The sequence below is a fragment of the Balaenoptera borealis genome (assembly GCF_965194805.1).
Source record: "Balaenoptera borealis genome assembly, chromosome: 10".
Classification (NCBI taxonomy): domain Eukaryota; kingdom Metazoa; phylum Chordata; class Mammalia; order Artiodactyla; family Balaenopteridae; genus Balaenoptera; species Balaenoptera borealis.
This window is the reverse complement of record NC_138874.1, coordinates 62,593,290-62,613,285: the sequence shown is the minus strand read 5'-3', so window position 1 is coordinate 62,613,285 and position 19,996 is coordinate 62,593,290. Positions and strand designations below refer to the sequence as shown.

General features: G+C 44.9%; 2 protein-coding genes across 12 annotated transcripts in view; one reads left to right on the top strand and one right to left on the bottom strand.

The window, feature by feature from the left end:
- RPS24 (ribosomal protein S24) overlaps window positions 1-14,339 on the bottom strand; it is a 346,544-nt gene extending 332,205 nt beyond the window's left edge. For 3 of the 9 annotated variants that reach the window (XR_014249410.1, XM_082408821.1, XM_082408820.1), the window contains exons 1-4: window positions 14,248-14,339; window positions 12,614-12,679; window positions 12,315-12,524; window positions 10,875-10,985 (exon numbers count right to left, since the gene is read on the bottom strand). Coding sequence is in view for 8 of the 9 variants with exons in the window: in XM_082408821.1 (XP_082264947.1) it covers window positions 10,875-10,985; window positions 12,315-12,524; window positions 12,614-12,679; window positions 14,248-14,250 (390 nt within the window). In the remaining variant the exon portion in view is untranslated. Of the gene's footprint in view, window positions 1-7,990; window positions 8,078-8,433; window positions 8,456-10,194; window positions 10,235-10,691; window positions 10,749-10,874; window positions 10,986-12,314; window positions 12,525-12,613; window positions 12,680-13,828; window positions 13,922-14,247 lie in introns of those variants that run through there. The other 6 variants (XM_082408825.1, XM_082408826.1, XM_082408827.1 and 3 more) reach the window with 6 other exon arrangements.
- Window positions 14,340-16,109: 1,770 nt separating this feature from the next.
- POLR3A (RNA polymerase III subunit A) overlaps window positions 16,110-19,996 on the top strand; it is a 56,364-nt gene continuing 52,477 nt past the window's right edge. For all 3 annotated transcript variants that reach the window (XR_014249396.1, XM_082408739.1, XM_082408738.1), the window contains exons 1-3: window positions 16,110-16,322; window positions 19,363-19,498; window positions 19,766-19,903. Coding sequence is in view for 2 of the 3 variants with exons in the window: in XM_082408739.1 (XP_082264865.1) it covers window positions 16,279-16,322; window positions 19,363-19,498; window positions 19,766-19,903 (318 nt within the window). In the remaining variant the exon portion in view is untranslated. The remainder of the gene's footprint in view (window positions 16,323-19,362; window positions 19,499-19,765; window positions 19,904-19,996) is intronic.

Below are 19,996 nucleotides of genomic sequence, written 5' to 3'. Positions count from 1 at the left end.
TGGCTGGGGCAGAGCTAAGGCTTGAAGACAGGTCTTGTGACCCAGCACTCCACCCTACTCCCAAACTGTGAAAGAACCAGACAGAGGTGTCGCCAATAGGGAGCACAATGAACTAGAATCGGGCCGCTGGGGTTCAAGCATTCTTTCTTCCAAAGAAACTGCAAGCGCCTTGGCTGGGGAGCTACAAGAGGAATGCTATTTGCACAGGATCTGCAGAGACACTGCAGCACGGACGGGTAGACATTCCCATGCATGTGTGAACAGCAGAAGGCCCTGTAGGTTCAGCTTCCCTACAAGGGACCAATCCTATAAACAAGATTACCACCCCCATTAGACCTTTTCTGAGAAGAAAGAATGACCTCTCCAGTTGATGTGGCACCAGGCTTTTTTCACGCTTCCACCAGGGTAGCGGCCATGACAGCGTAACAGGCAGCATCCAAGCCTGTGCCCACAGTGCCCCCTCGTGGGAGTCTGCGTGGCTCACGTGACCTCTTGATTCCACCAAAGGGAAGGCCAGTGATGGGCCAGTCTGCAACACTGCCCTTCCTGGTCTCCACGACTGTGCCTCCTGTAATGTCCTTCTCTCCCCCCAACTCAGTGGTTCTCAAACTTCAACCTGCATCAGTACCTCCTAGGGGACATGTTAAAACACAGCTTGCTGGTCCCCCAGTTTCCGATTCGGTGGGTCTGGGGTAGGGCCTGAGAATTTGCATTTCTAACAAGTTCCAGGGGGATGCAGATGCTGCCAGTGTCGGACTACATTTGGAGAACTACTGCCTTAGCTAATCTCTCTGCACCCATCAAGACTCAGTGCAAATTCTAGCTCCTTACTGGGAAGTTCCACAAATGTCCCCAGCTGTACCACAGGCAGTCAAACCTGCATAACTTTGACCAAATGCACTAATCTCTTTGAGCCTCAATCTCTTCATCTGTAAAACAGGGATAAGAATACCTCCCTGATAGTGGTTATAAAAGGTCAATGAGAGAAATGAGTTCAATACCTGGCACATAGAAAGCACTCAATAAATGTTAGCTATTCTGTATTACTTTTATTAGCAGTAGTAACAGTAGTATTACTGTTTACTTGCCAGCTTCTTAAGGACAGAGACCACATCTCCCTCAGAGACACAGAATTCTCAGAGGCAAAAGGGACATTAGAGACTTTTTAGTCCAGTTTCCCTAACCTAGCTCGTCAGTAGCATCACCTGGAAGCTGTTAAAACGTCAGATGCTTCGGTGCCACCCAGAACTAGTAACTCTGGAAACTGGGACAAGAGACAAGGGCATTTGCATTTTTAACAAGCCCCCAGGTACCACGCTTGGGACCCACGCATCCGGCCCTTGTACCTCACCTAAACACAGGGAAATGGAGGCCCAGGAAAGGGAAGCCCCTTGCCCATCCAGGGCCCCAGCCAGCTGTCAGCTGACTAGGGATCAGAAACCAGGTCTCCCGATTCCCAGTCTAGTCCTTTTCCCACTAAGCTAGACTGCTTGGATGCCATCTCAACAACCCCTAACCTCCTGCACAAATCCCCTCTCCAACATACATGAGCAGTCCAAGGGCTTAAGTACCCTCCATGCAAAGGAATTCACCATGACAAAGACAGTCAATCCACTGCTGAACATCTTATCTCTAAAGTTTTCTTTTATTCAACCAAAATACTGAACAAGATACATCCTTAGCCCAGCATACAAGGTTCCTCCCTGACCTGTTCCCTGCTGACCCCTCCAGCCTCATTTCCCACCAGAACCTCACTTGTCCCTAACTCCCAACCAGACCGTGGACACTGTTGTTCTGGGGGGGTCTCACTTCCACAATGTCTAGCATACAGGAGAGGAGGTTCAAGGGTGAGTGGAAGGGGAAGGACAAATGAAAGTGAGGTGTCTTTACTCCCTAGGCTCACACTATAGGGCTCCAGAACTCAGGAAAGCCTCTGCTTTGCCAGCATAAATAAATCAAGTGTCACTGATGAAAGAAATTAAAGATGATACAAACAGATGGAGAGATATACCATGTTCTTGGATTGGAAGAATCAACATTGTGAAAATCACTATACTACCCAAAGCAATCCTTATCAAACTACCAATGTCATTTTTCACAGAACTAGAACAAAAAACTTCACAATTTATATAGAAACACAAAAGACCCTGAACAGCCAAAGCAATCTTGAGAAAAAAAGACGGACCTGGAGGAATCAGACTCCCTGACTTCAGACTATACTACAAAGCTACAGTAATCAAGGCAGTATGATACAGGCACAAAAACAGAAATACAGATCAATGGAACAGGATAGAAAGCCCAGAGATAAACCCACGCACATATGGTCAGCTTATCTTTGATAAAGGAGGCAAGAATATACAATGGAGAAAAGGCAGCCTCTTCAATAAGTGGTGCTGGGAAAACTGGACAGCTACATGTAAAAGAATGAAATTAGAACACTCCCTAACACCATACACAAAAATAAACTCAAAATGGATTAAAGACCTAAGTGTAAGGCCAGACACTATAAAACTCTTAGAGGAAAACACAGGCAGAACACTCTATGACATAAATCACAGCAAGATCCTTTTTGACCCACCTCCTAGAGAAATGGAAATAAAAACAAAAATAAACAAATGGGACCTAATGAAACTTAAAAGCGTTGGCACAGCAAAGGAAACCATAAACAAGACGAAAAGACAACCCTCAGAATGGGAGAAAATATTTGCAAACAAAGCAACAAACAAAGGATTAATCTCCAAAATATACAAGCACTCATGCAGCTCAATATCAAAACCACCAACCAAATCCAAAAATGGGCAAAAGACCTAGACAGACATTTCTCCAAAGAAGATATACGCATTGCCAACAAACACATGAAAAGATGCTCAACATCACTAATCATTAGAGAAATGCAAATCAAACCTACAATGAGGGGTTTCCCTGGTGGCGCAGTGGTTAAGAATCCATCTGCTAATGCAGGCGACAGGGGTTCAAGCCCTGGTCCGGGAAGATCCCACATGCCATGGAGCAGCTAAGCCTGCGCGCTACAACTACTGAGCCTGTGCTCTAGAGCCCGCAAGCCACAACTACTGAGCCCATGTGCCACAACTACTGAGCCCATGTGCCACAACTACCGAAGCCCACGCACCTAGAGCCCGTGCTCCATAACAAGAGAAGCCACCGCAATGAGAAGACCGTGCAGCGCAACAGAGTAGCCCCCACTCACTGTAACTAGAGAAAGCCCACATGCAGCAACAAAGAACCAATGCAGCCAAAAATAAGTAAATTTATTAAAAAAAAAAAAAACTACAATGAGGATCACCTCATACCGGTTGGAACCAATGATATGATTAATACTTTTTCTTATAATCTTTAGGAAAATCTGAAACAATTCAGTCCTCAGCATTAGAGATAATCCCTCATTCTTTCTGTGTCCTGTTAAAAAGAAGTACAGTTCTATATTTCAGTAAGAATTCTGAGATCCCAATAATATTATTTCAAAAAAAAAATCTACAAACAATAAATGCTGGAGAGGGTGTGGAGAAAAGGGAACCCTCTTGCACTGTTGGTGGGAAGGTAAATTGATATAGCCACTATGGAGAACAGTACGGAGGTTCCTTAAAAAACTAAAAATAGAACTACCATACACCCAGCAATCCCACTACTGGGCATACACCCTGAGAAAACCATAATTCAAAGAGTCATCTACCACAATGTTCAATGCAGCACTATTTACAATAGCCAGGACATGGAAGCAACCTAAGTGTCCATCAAGAGATGAATGGACAAAGAAGATGTGGCACATATATACAATGGAATATTACTCAGCCATAAAAAGAAACGAAATTGAGTTATTTGTACTGAGGTGGATAAACCAAGAGTCTGTCATACAGAGTGAAGTAAGTCAGAAAGAGAAAAACAAATACCGTATACTAACACATATATACGGAATCTTAAAGAAAAGAGAAAATGGTTCTGAAGAACCTAGGGGCAGGAAAGGAATAAAGACGCAGACATAGAGAATGGACCTGAGGACACAGGGAGGGGGAAGGGTAAGCTGGAACGAAGTGAGAGAGTGGCATGGACACATATACACTACCAAATATAAAATAGATAGCTAGTGGGAAGCAGCCGCATAGCACAGGGAAATCAGCTCAGGGCTTTGTGACCACCTAGAGGGGTGGGATAGGGAGGATGGGAGGGAGACGCAAGAGGGAGGAGATATGGGGTTATATGTATATGTATAGCTGATTCACTTTGTTACACAGCAGAAACTAACACACGAGTGTAAAGCAATTATACTCCAATAAAGATGTTAAAAAATCAATCAATCGTTACACCTCTGTGCTCTTGCAGCCAACCTGAAGTCTATTTTTGAAATAGGATTTCTCTTACCAGTAATGCATTGGGCAACACTCTGCTGGAAGCCACCAGTCACCACAGCGCCTTGCACCTCACTGATGACGACAAAGCCTACCTGCACTCTGCTCCCGCACGCTCCCACCTCATCCCCACTCTTCCCCTGCAGGATGACTGGTGCATCTCCGTGTGACCTTTCTCTACTTTCATAGCCCCAGTGAGACACCTGCTCCCGTGTGCCCTGATCAGATCACATCTTATCCCAGTTAGTGTTACTCTTGGAAGACTTTCTCGCCTCTGGAATCCCACCACCTAACTTAACATAATTACAGTCTGCTGCTTCATGCTAAGGAGCAGAAACCAGGCCATGAGACCCCAGACAAGGTGCTTAAGCCCCTCTGAGCATTGGGGGCAGGGACAGCTTCTTCACCCATCTCCCCAGCTACCAGAACAGGGACTAGTGCGCACAGCCGTTCAGTAAATGGGGAATTCAGATGGTCATCTATGACTTGTTCAGTAACACTACTGGCAACAGGCACCCTAACTACTAGTTAGACAAATACAGTACGTAGTAGGTATAGTCTTGCACACCATTATACACCCTGTGGAGGAAAGCTGCTCAATTAACATTTGTTTCACAATGGGTAAATGCATGACAACAAAGACTGCAGTCAGACAACTGCATTCTAATCCCACCCCACTACTTAGTTAAGTTGCTTAACTGCTCTAAACCCTCTCCAACATGGGTCCAATGAGACCTGCCTCTTAGGATTATTGTACAGATTAAAGGAAGTAATTGTTTATACAGTAACTGCCTCAGCTACAAGAGTATTGTGTATTTGTCAAGATGCTACCTTTAAGGAGAGCCCAGAATAACCAACTTGCCATTTAACCTCTTCTTTGGAGGGAAGAGAGCAGAGCAATTAAATGCTGGCTGACTACCTGGGCACATGCAGCTACAAGTGGAACGAAGGGGTACAGTTCTAAACTTCTTGCCAGACTCTTCCTTGCTATCCTCATGAAGCAACAGCCTCTCACAAGTGCCAAGTTGAGGGAAGGGATGTGCCCTCCCTGACTGTTGATGAGTAAAGTCAACTTTGCATTTTCACAGAGGCTCTTTCAAAGCCTGTTGACAGCTGTATGGTCTGGTTAATGTCAGGGCCAACAAAGTGCTGAATCTCCAATCCTAGAGTTCCACAGCACAACTGTGCACAACTGAACGCTAGTCCTTGCTTCCCGTCACACAGTTGCTCAGCACTTCAGTTTCCAAACTATTCTCACAGGTGCTTTATCATCTGAGACTCAAAATAGCCTTGTGAGTCAGGTCGGCAGAGAAGGTACCCTTGGGGGCCCCAATTTAAAGAGAAGTTAACCCAATCAGGGGACCAAGCAACTTGCTCAGACACCCAGCTGGACTAGATGGAAGTTAAGCGGCATGCAGAGGGGACACAAGACCAGCGGGCAGGTGGACAAGGGCGCAGGCTAGCTTGCAGGAGCAGAGGCCACAGGGGACAACAGAACAAACACCTACCCTGAGGCACAGCCCACCCTCTAACCTTGCCCACTGTCACCATGCAGGAAGGTGGGCCTGCTGTTGATTCTTCTGATAACTCAAGAGGCTAGGAACCTGTATCTTCATGTACGGTTTGTCCTATTTTGAAATGCTTTGCCTGTCCATAAAGCTTACTGACAAGACTGCCAGTTCGTGACGTTTGTAATATCCTAGCCCAGGCAGTTCCCCTAGAAAAACAGGCTCAACCAGAGTTAATCACGATTCCCTTCAAAGAGACTACTGGCTGAATGACTGCAAACTTCGCCCTCCCTGGGCATATCCCAATGGAAAAGCCTACACATCTTGTGACTTGGTTGCCAAACTCCACCTCATCAGGCTCCCTGCAGCTGTGCCCTGTCTTCACACCAACCCCTAGTACCTCACTCTGAAAACCACCTCCTACCCTTCGGTTCTTGCTCCATTGCTTCTTCTAGCCCTGCTCCTGAACTTTGTGACCACAGGCCCCTGGGGTCACCCCCCACCCCCGCCCACCACTGCTCGGCTTCATCTCCTGCCCTGTCCTGAGCCATCCCAAATATAACCTCTCCCAGCATCTTCTGCTTCTTGCCCCTACATGCTGCTCACCAGCCCATCTCTGCTCCTACACCCTAGATCAGTCCTGGGGAACTGCATCTCCACCAGGCATGGATGATCTCTGGCCTCCATGCACTGCCCATTTAAAAATGCCACTCACCTCAAATCCCTTAGGGATTCCACACCACCCATTAGCCATTTTGGTGAAAACGGAAGTGTGCAGACCTAAATCCCCCACTCCTCCAAACTCTTCCTATACAAGTGGACCATCTGATCTTATTTCCTGGTCCTATTAAGGGAGCACAAAGCAGATTCCCTAGCAATGGAACCCACAAGGCCATGCTTTCCACAAACCCAAGTATGCAACCTCAGCAGAGCCACACATGGAACTACACCCACCCCGCCCTCTGCACCCTGGGCCAGCAGGTTCAGGCTCCTCACTTACCTGGTCACATCCCTGCCCTCCCAGGCTATAGCTCCTTCTTCAAGTCAAGGCCTCTCACCAGGCTCTCTCCAAAATATTCAACCATTCCTTCCTGCAACACTCACATGCCTTCTGCTACCATGATTCTTGCTTTTTCCTGGTTCCCCTTTCAACCCAACCAGCCAAGCAGTCCTCTACTGCTTCCTGAGTTTTCTCTGAAGCTTTTCATCCACTGACATAGTTCTTAATAGCATTTATAAGCTTGACTCCTACATGGACCCACTTAAGGGAGAAACCAATAACACACCAACCTCAGGGAAGAATGACACCCAAAACCCATAAACCATTAATGCCTCTTCTGTCCCCTCCCAAACACCCAAGCTCTCCTACTCATGTTTCCTATCCTCTCAAAGGGCACCCCAACCCCCCAGCAACCTTCAAACAACCCCCTCCTCAAATCCCCCAACCCCACACAACTGACCAATAACCCACATTTCAGGTTCTCAACCTTGACGCCTAAAAAAGCCTGTGTGAGAATAAGCATCTGGCAAAGAAAAAGTAGCACTAGATAACCCTCAATGCTTCATAAAACCCATGCACAATCAGATTTACCAAGCAATTACACATTACACACAAATATTCACCACTCTAGAGCCTTTTTCAAATTCCCCACCCACAATAAACCACTCATTTATCACATAAGCACAAGCCCGCAATAGACAAATAACCATTTTGACAGATCCTGTTTACTTCAGGATAAATGATGAGAATGCAATCTAGTAACTTAATTTCTATCAAGGCCAGCAAATTTTTTTTCCGTAACAAAGACTAAGTGGGGTTCTAGTAAGACCAAAAAGGAATTCAGGTTTCAAGAGTCTCTTTCAGAGACTGACCAACTATAATACCAAGTATTAACATGAGCACACCAGACTGGCCCTACATGCTCCCACGTTGCCAATACTCTACACCCTGACATCTTTGTGCCCTTAAAGGGAAGGACAAACACCACCCCAACATAGCAAGTTTTCACTGAATGCTTAATGGAACATGTGAACTTGGGCAGCACTCTAAATCTGTTGAACAGCAAACAAATTTTACAGCACTCCCAGTAAACTTCAAATACATTCCAAACAACCAGATATGTAAAAAGTCTTAGTTTATTAACTCTCTCATGAAAAATCTGCACAATCACCACAGACACAGTCACTGCAGAGTCTTTATTCCTTCTGTGAATTAAAGAAAAAGAAAAATTTAGTTAGCAACTGCCTTTAAAATTAAAGTTCAAAGTCTTCAACAAACCCCAAAATTAATGACACTCATGCAGAACGAACATTAGTAACCTAGACCATATTAAGTTTGTGTGATCTTAATACAATGTAAGCATCAAGATATAAAACTCACAAACATTCAAGTTAGGGATGAGACAAAAGTTTTGACAACAAAACCATGTCACTGCTAGTTTTTAAGAGGCACAACTCTTGAGAGCATTTGTAAATATACTTCTAAATCATTTCACATGCTCTATTTTTAATGACTGTCAACCAAGGAGTCTAGCAATCTAAACGAAAAGCTTGAATTATACCTGTTGTCCAATCTCCAGCTCACTGAATCAGTGGCAGGGAAGGGGGAAAGGAGGGAAGAGGGAAGAGAAATATTTCATTAATAGTCCCTTTTCAAACTCCTAAATAATCTGCATGCAATCAGATACCTTAATGACTACTTTGTTCTTTGCAATTGTATATAGAGCACTCCCTAGACACACTCACTGATTTTATTCCACCCAATTTTGAGAACAGCCTGCCTGATCACTATGGTTCGTAGGCTGCCACTGCCTACTTACAAATGAAGGCGCCTCTGCTTTGCTCAGCAACACCGTGCTGGGCACGCTAGCACCATCAACAGACCTGAGAATCATCGCAGACTGAAGTCTAATTTAACCACAAGGGGAGAGCTCTAAATGATCAAGCAAGTCTTTTAAAACCTGTCTCAGTTCAGTACTTTAAAAGCCACCATTCACAATCAACACAAGTAGTGTGAATTAGTATTTAAAAAGGCAGAACTCAGCTGATGTAAAAAAAAATTCAATTGCTCTTCAAACATGAGACTATTCCTTAATTTAAAACAACTCTATTATACCCGAAAGGTGCAACTCCAACGTCTGAATTCCAACATCTAAGTTCAAACGACATTACTATGCCTTTTTTTATTTGAGCCAAAGAATACACGTGCTCATTTATGCATTCCTTTTCCAGCCACTTTTCAGAGCAGTGCTAGCGAAATGCACTAGTGCAACCTGAAGCAGGAATAGTGATAGCTCAGGTCCCCACAGGGCTAAACTCTGCACGTCACTGCTGAGCACTAACACACGGGACTCAAAGGCCGAATGAAGAAAACAATGTGTAAAAAAGTTCTTCAGATCTAGATCAGAACACAAATATTGACTGTTTTTCAACTTCTGGAACTTCTGTCAACAGGTATTCTAAGCCTCGCAAACAGGGAGCGGTTCTTCTAACTAAGCAGCAAGCAGTTCCTCAGGCAATCCATTACCACAACTCCGTGGCACCTGGAAGTCAATGCGATTACAGCCCGGAGCAGGCACACCAGGTTTACTGCCTGGTCTGGCGGGGAGTCACGGTGAGAGGAAGCACGTGGAGTGGAGACCACCACTGTTTCAAAACCTTACCAGCCCCAACCCACTCTCAGCCCACTTTACATGTTACTGGTTTAGGCTGCTCAGATGTGCAAAATTATTTAAGTACCTGTGGGGAAAGCGTACTTATCAAAGGCTTTAACGTGAATATTCAATTATCTTGGAAATTTTCCAATTAAAAAAAAAAGGGCATCAGGTGGAAAGCTGGAGATCAACTAATAAAAAGCAATGGGACAGTAAAGGAGACAGTAAAAGGCAGCGTTGGGTGTGTGCTCCCGGACAGAGGCTTTGCCAGATTTTCTGGACCAGTTTATCACCAAAGCTGCCAGAGAATCAACCAATCTCCAGAGTCCCCAAGGGAAAAACTGCTCATGACTGGATGAGAGAACCCTTCCCAAGCCCTGTGTTAAGTAAAGCCATTTCCTGGGTATGTGGCGCTCTGGAACACAGCATTTCCCAAGTGCCAGTTAAAAGCGGCTACCTTCCTCCACGGGGGCACTTCACAACTTAACATGCATTTTTGAGTTTCCAAAATAAACGTCATTTAAAGTTTTTCTCCTTTGCCCACAATACACTATTTTAAACCATAGCAGTGGTGTTATAATAGACTACACTACAAAACTCTCTTCCGAAAGCCAACATGCAAAGCATCAAAGCATCAAAGCAAACTTAGTGAAGGTGATGCATCCCCACACCGTGCTCACAATCTCAGTACCTGCTAGGCACTTCATTTCTGATGAACAAGAATTCCAAGAAAGTAGAGGGAAAAGGCAAAAAAAAAAAAGTTCACAGAACACTTGATTATTTGTTAATTTAACAACCCAACACCTTAATTCCGTTCAACTATTTACAATTAGCTAGCAAAGCTGGTAAAAAGCTGATCATTAAAATCACTTAAGTCCTGACTAACTGGAGAGGAAAGCAATGGAGGACTGTGCTACCTCTCCAGCATGCCAGGAAAACACGGGCCACATTGATTCACCTGCTTCTTCAATCAGTTGTCAATTTTAAGAAAATAAGTCTTGGGAAACTAGATCGGCTCCCCCTTTAACAATCTTTGTAATTAGCAGTAAAATGAAAACTTTCCTGATAGGACTTGCAAGGCACCCACCAGGATCACTCTACCGATCACTGAACCGATGTGGCCCCATGTTGTGCTAATCTGTGAGCTGACAAGGGGTGGGCAAAGCTACTCTACTGAGGTGTTAAGATACTACGTTACGTGGCTTCTCAAAACAGGTTACCTTCTGTAATCCAGAAGAAGTGAGAAAAGAAGAAACATTAAGAAAGGTTATTAAGAAAACAAAACCCCACCTTACTACAAACTAAAAACCTGGAATTGACATTTCTGTATTTCCCTTGATAAACTATACCTTTTTGCCAGCACCAACATTGGCCTTTGCAGTTCCCCTGACTTTCTTCATTCTGTTCTTGCGTTCCTTTCGCTGTTTTCTCGAGGTCTTTTTCTTCTCATACAGGCCATGCTGAAAAAGAAAGGAATATATATATATATATATGTAGGTGACTTGCAAACATCAACTTATCGTTACATACTAATTTGGTAGGGAAAGTGACCAGGCTGGAGCTCAAGAAATACAGCTTCAGAAGTCAAAACTCTTCAAGTACATTTAACAATACTTGTTTGTGCTAGAACAGAAATGGTCATCAAATTGAGAGATAGCACGAACAGAAAACAGCACAGGAAAAGTGTGCACTCAACGCTCCGTGCATGCTGTTATGGTTCTGAGCCTACAGTTCGCTAGGTCTCCACATTTTCAGGGTCTCTTCCATTTCAACTCCCTGTTTACTACTCATAGCTGACAGAGGAATCTTTCCCAAGAACTCTACACCCCCCACGGAGACCACATCCAGCTACTCATCTTCACTCCGCCCACTTCTGCATTTGCTCTTCCTGCTGCCTACAGGAATGCTCCCCAATCTTTACAAGGATCTCGGCTTCACTTCACCTCAGCCAGGTCTCCCAGACCACCCAATTAAGAGTGCAGCATCTACCTACCACATATCTATTCAATGGAAAGATTGTATCTAATAGCAAGGAGAAAAAAAAAGTTAAAAGGGGGCAGAAACAAGAACTATTTCAAAGTAACAATCCATTTGCTCTTTCACAATTTAGTATGTAAGCTAGGGAGTTTGCCCGGTCTACTGCTGTACAGTTGGCCCTGAACAACTGCGCGAATATGGGTGCCAACCCTCAACACAGTTGAATATCTGAGTATACCTTACAGCTGGCCCTCCACATCCACACTTCCCTTCGCATCTGTGTAGTCAACCAACCTCGGATCGCTGTACTACAGATTTTACTACTGAAAAAAATCTGCGCGTTAAGTGGACCTTCATAATTCTAACCCGTGTTGTTCAACAGTCAACTGTAGGTCATTGTGTAGTGCTTGGTACTCAGGAAGTGATTCAAAAGCTTTCATGGCTCCTGGCAACCTATGAAGTTAAGCCCAAACTCAGACGTTTGGGAATAAAGATTTCACTTAATTTGGTGCCAACCTACCTTTCTAAACTCATCCCCCTACCTACTTCCAGTTCCTACCTCCAGGAGCACTGCTTTACCTGCTCTTCTAGACCCAGCTCAAATGTCACCTCCTCAAATCCTGCAGACCCCATTCTGAACTCCTGTACTCTACCTGTGCATTTATCAAAGAACCTTTTCTCTCAACCCCTTAAGAGTTTTTTAGTATGTTGTTCCCCCGCAGACTGCTTGCTTTTGCTCATTCCACTGTACCCACAACACAATGTTACTGAAAAAATGTCTTCTGCAGCTGTTGAAGAGAGAGGACACCTACTCTTGCAAGCCTGTGTTTGGGCTCATTCTTCTTTGCATAATCCAAGGAATCGTAAATCATGCCAAAGCCAGTTGTCTTGCCACCACCAAAATGGGTTCGGAATCCGAACACAAAGATGACATCTGGTGTGGTCTTGTACATTTTGGCTAGTTTTTCCCGAATTTCTGTCTTAGGTACTGTTGCCTTCCCAGGATGAAGGACATCGATGACCTAAAAAGATTGTCAAGTTTAGTGTTTATTATAATGAAATACATCTTCAAAACTGAATAACAACCAACCTTTGACGTACCCTTCCTTACCATTTGTTTCCGCTGAAGTAGTCGGTTGGTCATGAACTTCCTTGTCCGGATAGTTACCGTGTCGTTCTGAAAACATAACAACACTCGTTAATAAAACTATTCAACCTTTTCTTGACCCGCTGTGATTTTCCAAGAGCTAGAACTGCAATGTCCAAATCAGTAGACCCTGTGGCTATCCATCTGTGGATAATTAATTAAAAATAAACAAAATTTAAAACGCAATTCCTCACCTGCAGGAACCACATTTCAAATATTCAGGAGCCACATGGGTTAGTGGCAAGAAAGCTTCAATAAAAGAAAAAAAAAAAAAAAAAAAGCACGAATTCCCATCTCCTCCTAACCCACTTAGCACAGTGCCTAACTCACAGGTCACCCCATCACAAAAACTGCATCAAGAAAGCACGCTCAACAGCCACATTCTGAAGCTGTCAAGATTTTAAATCTGGAAACGTCTTACTTCACTTCATTACAGAAATCACTCTGCAGCAAGATTTCTCAAACCTCCGATATTTTGGTCCAGCTACTTCTGTGCTGTGGGACTGTCCTGTGCATTGTAGACTGTTTAGTAGCATCTTTGACCTCTAACCACTTGATGCCGGTAGCACCCGCGCTTCCCAGTTGTGACCAAGAATGTCTCCAGATTTTGCCAACTGTCCCCTCAGAGGCAAAAATCACCCCCAGTTAAATCCCACTTCTCTGGAGTAAAGCTGTGATTCTATAAATGTTATTGTCACGGCATCCTGTTTATTGCATCCTGCACAGATGTGACAAGCACTGCACCACCTACCTGTAAACTACCCTTCTTGAATGACCAACGCTACACCCCACAAAAAAAACTGTACCCCCTTCTCAATGGCTCCGTTGCTCTTTTACACTATGAGTGACTACCAAGGAATGTGGGCATTCAGCGTGCTTACACTGACTAAAAAAATTCACCAAAAAGGAGAAGAGGAGCTCTCATAGTAGATTGGTTGCTAGTTTTCGACTGCAGTCTGAAAAACCACACCACACTAAGTTCACTTCAACAATATTCAATTCTTGAAAGTAAGGGTCAAGAGAAAAACAGCTCGCAAATAGAATGGGGTTAAAAACAGGTGAACCTTCTAATGAACTAATCATGACAGGGCAAGCCTTAAAGTGGCTCCTCTTCCCGGGGCCTCAGTTTCCCCCCTGTGAAACAAGAGGATCCATTCGGCTGACAATATTCTAGCTTACACGTGGGAACGGTTTCAGTCGTCGCAACTCGCCCGGGCGCTGCCGACACCCTCTTCTCCTCCTGGGCTGCCTTCACCGGCGAACCGCCTACCCCAAATTAAGCGTTCAAGTGCGATGTGTCTCTCCTCACCCTACCCCACCCCACCCCACCCCACCCACTAGACTCCACGAAGCCGAAAAACGCAGCAGCCGCTCCCGCAGTCCCCATTCCCTGGACTCCGAAGCCCGGCATGTCTGGGTCGACAGCGCAGCCCGGACTCCCCGCCGGCGGCTCCCCGGCCCTCAGCAACCGGCCTCCGTCAGACACGGCCAGGGAAGAGCAATCGGGCTTCGGGCGGCCGTAATGCTAACGGCGGGACCAGGTGACGGAGGATGGCCCAGATATGCGTCGGATGATCCTTGGATCCGCGGAGACTCACCATAATGGCGGCTGATCTTCAAGCAGCCAGGAAGGAAAAGAGAACTATCTTCCGCCGGCCAATCATATCAACGCTCACGGAAGGACCCCGGGAGACGCCAGCGTGGGGGCGTGGCCAGACCGCGAGGCCGACCGCGCCAATGCCTGATTGAAAGTGTCTAAGACCTGGTTTCTTTGCTCTTTCGCCACACCCCCGGAACGTGAACGGCCAATCCGGAGGGGGAACAGTTTGGGCCGACCAGGTTTACGCAAGCACGTGTTCCACTTCAATTCATTATCTTGAACTGTCTCTACTTAAAATTCCGGTAAACCGGATTAAAGTTAAATCCTCCCCACCGGCGTTAGAGGTTGGTAAAGCTCGAAGGCATCCTTGGAGGTCCTCTCGACCAGTCTCCTCATTTTACTGCTAGGGAAACTGTAGAAACGCAGACTCAAACTTTTATTTCAAGTACGCAAAACTGACCGTTTTAATTTATTGCTATTATTTTTTCTGAGCTTAGAGAATCTGATTTTCTAATTAAAAATAAAAAATTCTTTAATTTGTCTTTTTCTGAAAAATCTTAATCCCTACAAAAGTGAGCTTTTAATAAGTATCTGCTTGATACAGAAATTTGTTAGTTTACAGTGAGACATACGTGTAACAATAAAGAACATAAGCATGCAGGTTCAGAGACCGACAAATCAGGTTGCAGGCTTTTGAGAGCAGCTTTGCTATATTCTTCAGAATAATAAGAATAGTTAATATTCATTGAATGGCTGCTATGTGTCTGTTACTTTCTGATTACTTTTACCTTTATTTTGCCATTTAACCTTCCCACCAACTCTAAGAATTAAGGTACATATTACTTATCCCTTTTATAGATGGGGAAACTATGACAGCACGAGGTTAAGGAACTTTCCCAAGGTCGTTCAACTTTTAAGCAATAGTGTCTAAACACCCATGGATACTGTGGTTCCAGAACCTTTGTTTTTAACTTCTAGATAATGAAAGTCACTCACCAAATCTTCAAAGACATATTGATTAACTGCTGAAATAGGTTAGGAAAATCTGGTTTGCTTTGCTTTCTGTCTGTGACATATGTGTTTTACTAGTGGGGATCCATAAAGTCTGAAGACAGCATCCCTTAAAATTCAAAGGTGTTGAACCACTTTATTGGGTTCTGTTTAGAGTTTCTCACAAATAGTAAAGAAGTAAGTTTCAGGTTCTGTAGCACTGAGTCCTATGGTGGAATGGTTTTCTTTCTAGTATCATGCGCTAAGATGTCACACTAGGATCACCTCCCACAGGGTGTGAGGTGTGAGACAAGAAATTTATTTCCTCAGTACATGAATAATCACTTCCTATTCTCCCTTCATCTTGTTTCCCTAGCTCAGCATGGCCCACTTTTCACACTAAACTCACAGATTTTCATCTTCTGTTTTTGTAATCAATAATATAAGTTTGATTCTTCTTCTTTTTCAAAATAACTTTGTGAACTGGAGGTGCATGCATGGCTGTGTTTTCTGCCCTGTTTACTTCCTTTGTTGATAATCTAGATGAAGTCCTCTGTTCCTTGGGCAGGTTCATTTTAGCCTCCACCTTTCCTTAAATAATTAGAGGCTCTTAATTAAGATGGTATTGATGTTGGTAAGACGATTTTCCATTGTATGCAATTTTTGGCTCTCTGGTTTTCTAAAAGTTTTGAGGCAGGGGGTTGTAGTTTCTTTGCAGGTGTTAGGTGACAAGAAGAAATGGACCGGAAACGGGACTTTGAAAATACCATGCAGGTTTCGGTACAGTTTCAAGGAGGTGCCGCCAGATGGCAGTGTAGAAAGAAGGCGAAAAGCGGCGTGTTCGAAGCCTCTCTTAACTTCGGCGCCGGCGAGTAGCGGAAGTGGAGGCGGGCACGTGGGGCGAGCTACGGTGGCCGAAAAAATGCTGGGGATGTGTTAGCAACCAGTCAAAAATTAGTCCCGGGGGGGGGTGCGGAGAGCGTCGCATTTCTAATCTAGCTCCGCGAGTCTCGAGGAGGGAGCCCCGGCAGCCGTCACCATGGTGAAGGAGCAGTTTCGGGAGACGGATGTGGCCAAGAAAATGTAAGATGGAGCAAAACTCCCCAAAGGGCAGAGAAATTAGGGGCAGAGGCGTCCGAGGTTAGGGAAGGGTCAGAGGTGAGGTCGGTTGGAAGGGAAGGGCCAGGAATCAGTGGGAGGTGTGGGCACAGTTCAGGAGTATCAGGTTAGATTAATGGATATTGATCGGGCAGAGGGCTTTCAGGACCTGGGGAACCCAGACCAGGGGTGGTTCCTTGGGCGGAGAAGCGGGAATGTGGTGGGAACCTGGGGGATGTGGTGGAAACTTTGGCGATCCGTGCACCATGGGCCGAAGCTCGAGTTCTACTGAGGTGAGACGATGACCCCTTTCAGCGAATCTTTGGTCATTGCAGTGAATGGGAGCAACCTGGGGCGGGGACTCATTTTGCTGCACAGCACATGACACGGAGGTAGTATTTGCTGACCAAAAGAATGGAGTTGCCAGCTAGAAAGCTGTATCACAGGCAGATGGATAGCAGTCTCAGAAATGAGGCTGTTATTCTGGACCTTCTTCAGAGCTAATTTAGTAGGCCACAGCCTCTCCTTAGACCTTCCAGTAGAGAAACAAATCAATCATTCTTGCAGTAGATGCTTAGTGAGGAAGGTACTGTGTGCTGAGCCCGATGATAGACGTGAAAATATGACATGAGTAAGACCTTACTGCCTAGTCTAGGTGGAGAAGGTAGACAAGTCAACGTTGGATAGGACAAGTGCGAGGACAAGGGTAGGCATAGGGGGTTCTGACAGCACAGGTGGGCAAGGGGTTCAGGCAGAACAGCCTTCTTCCAGGAGCTTACAGGAGGGAGAAAGTATAGTGATGAGAAGGAAGCAGATTTGAAGCTTTGTTCCAGAGCCATCTTGCAGGCAGTGAGGAATCTTTTTTTTTTTCTTTAATTGAGGTATAGTTGATTTACAATGTTGTGTTAGTTTCAGGTGTACAGCACAGTGATTCAATTTCATATATATATGTATATATATATTCTTTTTTAGATTCTTTTCTCTTATTGGCTATTACAAAATGTTGAGTATAGTTCCCTGTGCTATACAGTAGGTTCTTGTTGGTTATCTATTTTATATATAGTATGTGTATACTTTAATCTCAAACTCCTAATTTATCCCTCCTCCCCCCACCTTTCCCTTTGGGAACCATAAGTTTGTTTTCCATGTCTGTGGGTCTATTTCTGTTTTGTTTTTTTAATAAATTTATTTATTTATTTATTTTTGGCTGCATTGGGTGTTTGTTGCTGCACACGGGCTTTCTCTAGTTACGTTCAGCAGGGGCTTCTCTTCGTTGTGGTGTGTGGGCTTCTCATTGCTGTGGCTTCTCTTGTTGCGGAGCTCGGGCTCGAGGCGCACAAGCTTCAGTGGTTGCAGCACGTGGGCTCAGTAGTTGTGGCTCATGGGCTCTAGAGCGCAGGCTCAGTTGCTGTGGCTCATGGGCTCTAGAGCGCAGGCTCAGTTGCTGTGGCTCAGGGGCTCTAGGCACGCAGGCTTCAGTAGTTGTGGCTCGTGGGCTCTAGAGCACAGGCTCAGTAGTTGTGGCGCACGGGCTTAGTTGCTCTGCGGCATGTGAGATCTTCTGAGACCAGGGCTTGAACCCGTGTCCCCTGCATTGGCAGGCGGATTCTTAACCAATGCACCACCAGGGAAGTCCTATTTCTATTTGGTAAATAAGTTTATTTGTATCTTTTTTTTTCCCCACATATAAGCAATATCATGTGATATTTGTCTTTCTCTGTCTGGCTTACTTCAGTTAGGATAATCTCTAGATCCATCCGTGTTGCTGCAAATGGCATTATTTCTTTCTTTTTTCTGGCTAATATTTCACTGTGTGTGTGGGTGGGTGGGTGTGTATGTGTGTGTATATATATATATAGATATAGATATAGATATAAATATAGATATATGTATGCATATATCTATATATATCTACAGCACATCTTTATCCATTCATCTGTTGATGGACATTTAGGTTGCTTCTATGTCTTGGCTATTGTAAGTAGTGCTGCAGTGAACATTGGGGTGCATGTAGCTTTTCAAATTATAGTTTTCTCCGGATATATGCCCAGGAGTGGGATGGCAGGATCATATGTAGCTCTATTTTTAGTTTTTTAAGGAACCTCCATACTGTTCTCTATAGTGGCTGTACCAATTTACATTCCCACCAACGGTGTAGGAGGGTTCCTTTTTCTCCACACCCTCTCTGGCATTTATTATTTGTAGACTTTTTGATGATGGCCATTCTCTCAGTTTGAGGGGTGTGAAATTGACAGGATTGGTAGGGATGGGTAGGGAGAAATGAGATTGACACACAGAATTTCTTGCTTGGGCAATCTTACAGCTGGCTCCCTTTTATTCAGATTTTAGCAGGAATGTCAACTTTCCAGACTTTCTGACCACACGACATAGTCTCCTCAGACTCTCCTTTACCGCTTCACGTCATTTTCCTTCCCTGCGTCTATTCACTTTTGTGTATCTATTTGTTTATTCTCTGTCTTACCCTCCCTGAAATTGAGCCCCATGTTGGCAGGGAATTCCCTGTCTTATCTAATCTGTATCCTCAACCCCTCAGGATGGTGCCTGGCACATCATACGTAAACCCCCAGTTTTTTTGGAAAATGAACAAGGAACAGATTTGGGAGAGAAAGTTCTGGGTTTTGTTTTAGATGTGCTGAGTTTGAGGTGCCTGTTAACTGTCCAGAAGAAGTATCTGTATGGTCTCCAGCTGAGCAGAGGTAGCTGGCCTGCAGATAGAGATTAGACAGACACCACTCAGAAAGAATGTGTAGAATGATAAAAGTTTGAGGGTTGTAACCCTAGGTAGGGGGAGATGCCGATATTTAAGAGAAGGCGGTAGAAGAGACCACAAAAGAAACTGAAGAGGGAACGAGTCAGCAGGATGAAGTGACATTTAATAATGAGAGAGCAGAGCCTATATGAGGGAGTTGGAAGGGTAAGGTTGCTTCTGGTGGGTCATATGCATACATGCTATTTTTGGTAAGTGGTTCTGATGTAACTGTTCCCCTGTCTCTTTCCATTGCAGAAGCCACATCTGTTTTGGAATGAAGTCAGCTGAGGAGATGCGCCAGCAGGCTCACATCCAGGTTGTGAGCAAGAACCTGTATAGCCAGGACAACAACCATGCCCCGCTGCTGTACGGGGTGCTGGACCACAGGATGGTAAGACCCCTGCCCTTCCCGGTTCCATGTGTTTTGACTTGCTGATGAAACTGGTGACTTACCAAAGAGGAAGAAGCAAGGGCTTCCTTCCACCTCCCCCATTCCCCTGTGCCTCTCAGGGACTCCAGCCTCCTTTGGTCAGGCGGATGTGAATACCCAGCAGTTTCCCAGGTGATTCTGACTCTGAGTCCCCTGGTCACCTGTGAGGACTGGTCCCACTTTCCTGTCCACTGGTCTCCATTGATCATGGTGTGCTTTTATCCACAGGGTACGAGTGAGAAGGACCGTCCTTGTGAAACCTGTGGGAAGAACTTGGCTGACTGTCTGGGCCACTACGGGTACATTGACTTGGAATTGCCATGTTTTCATGTGGGGTACTTCCGAGCAGTCATAGGCATCTTACAGGTAAGCATGTATGTGTTCATCTCCAAGGTATAAACCTGGGAGTTATTGATCTAGGGATATTGGAGTGAGCTTGGGAATGATGAGTGGTGGGAG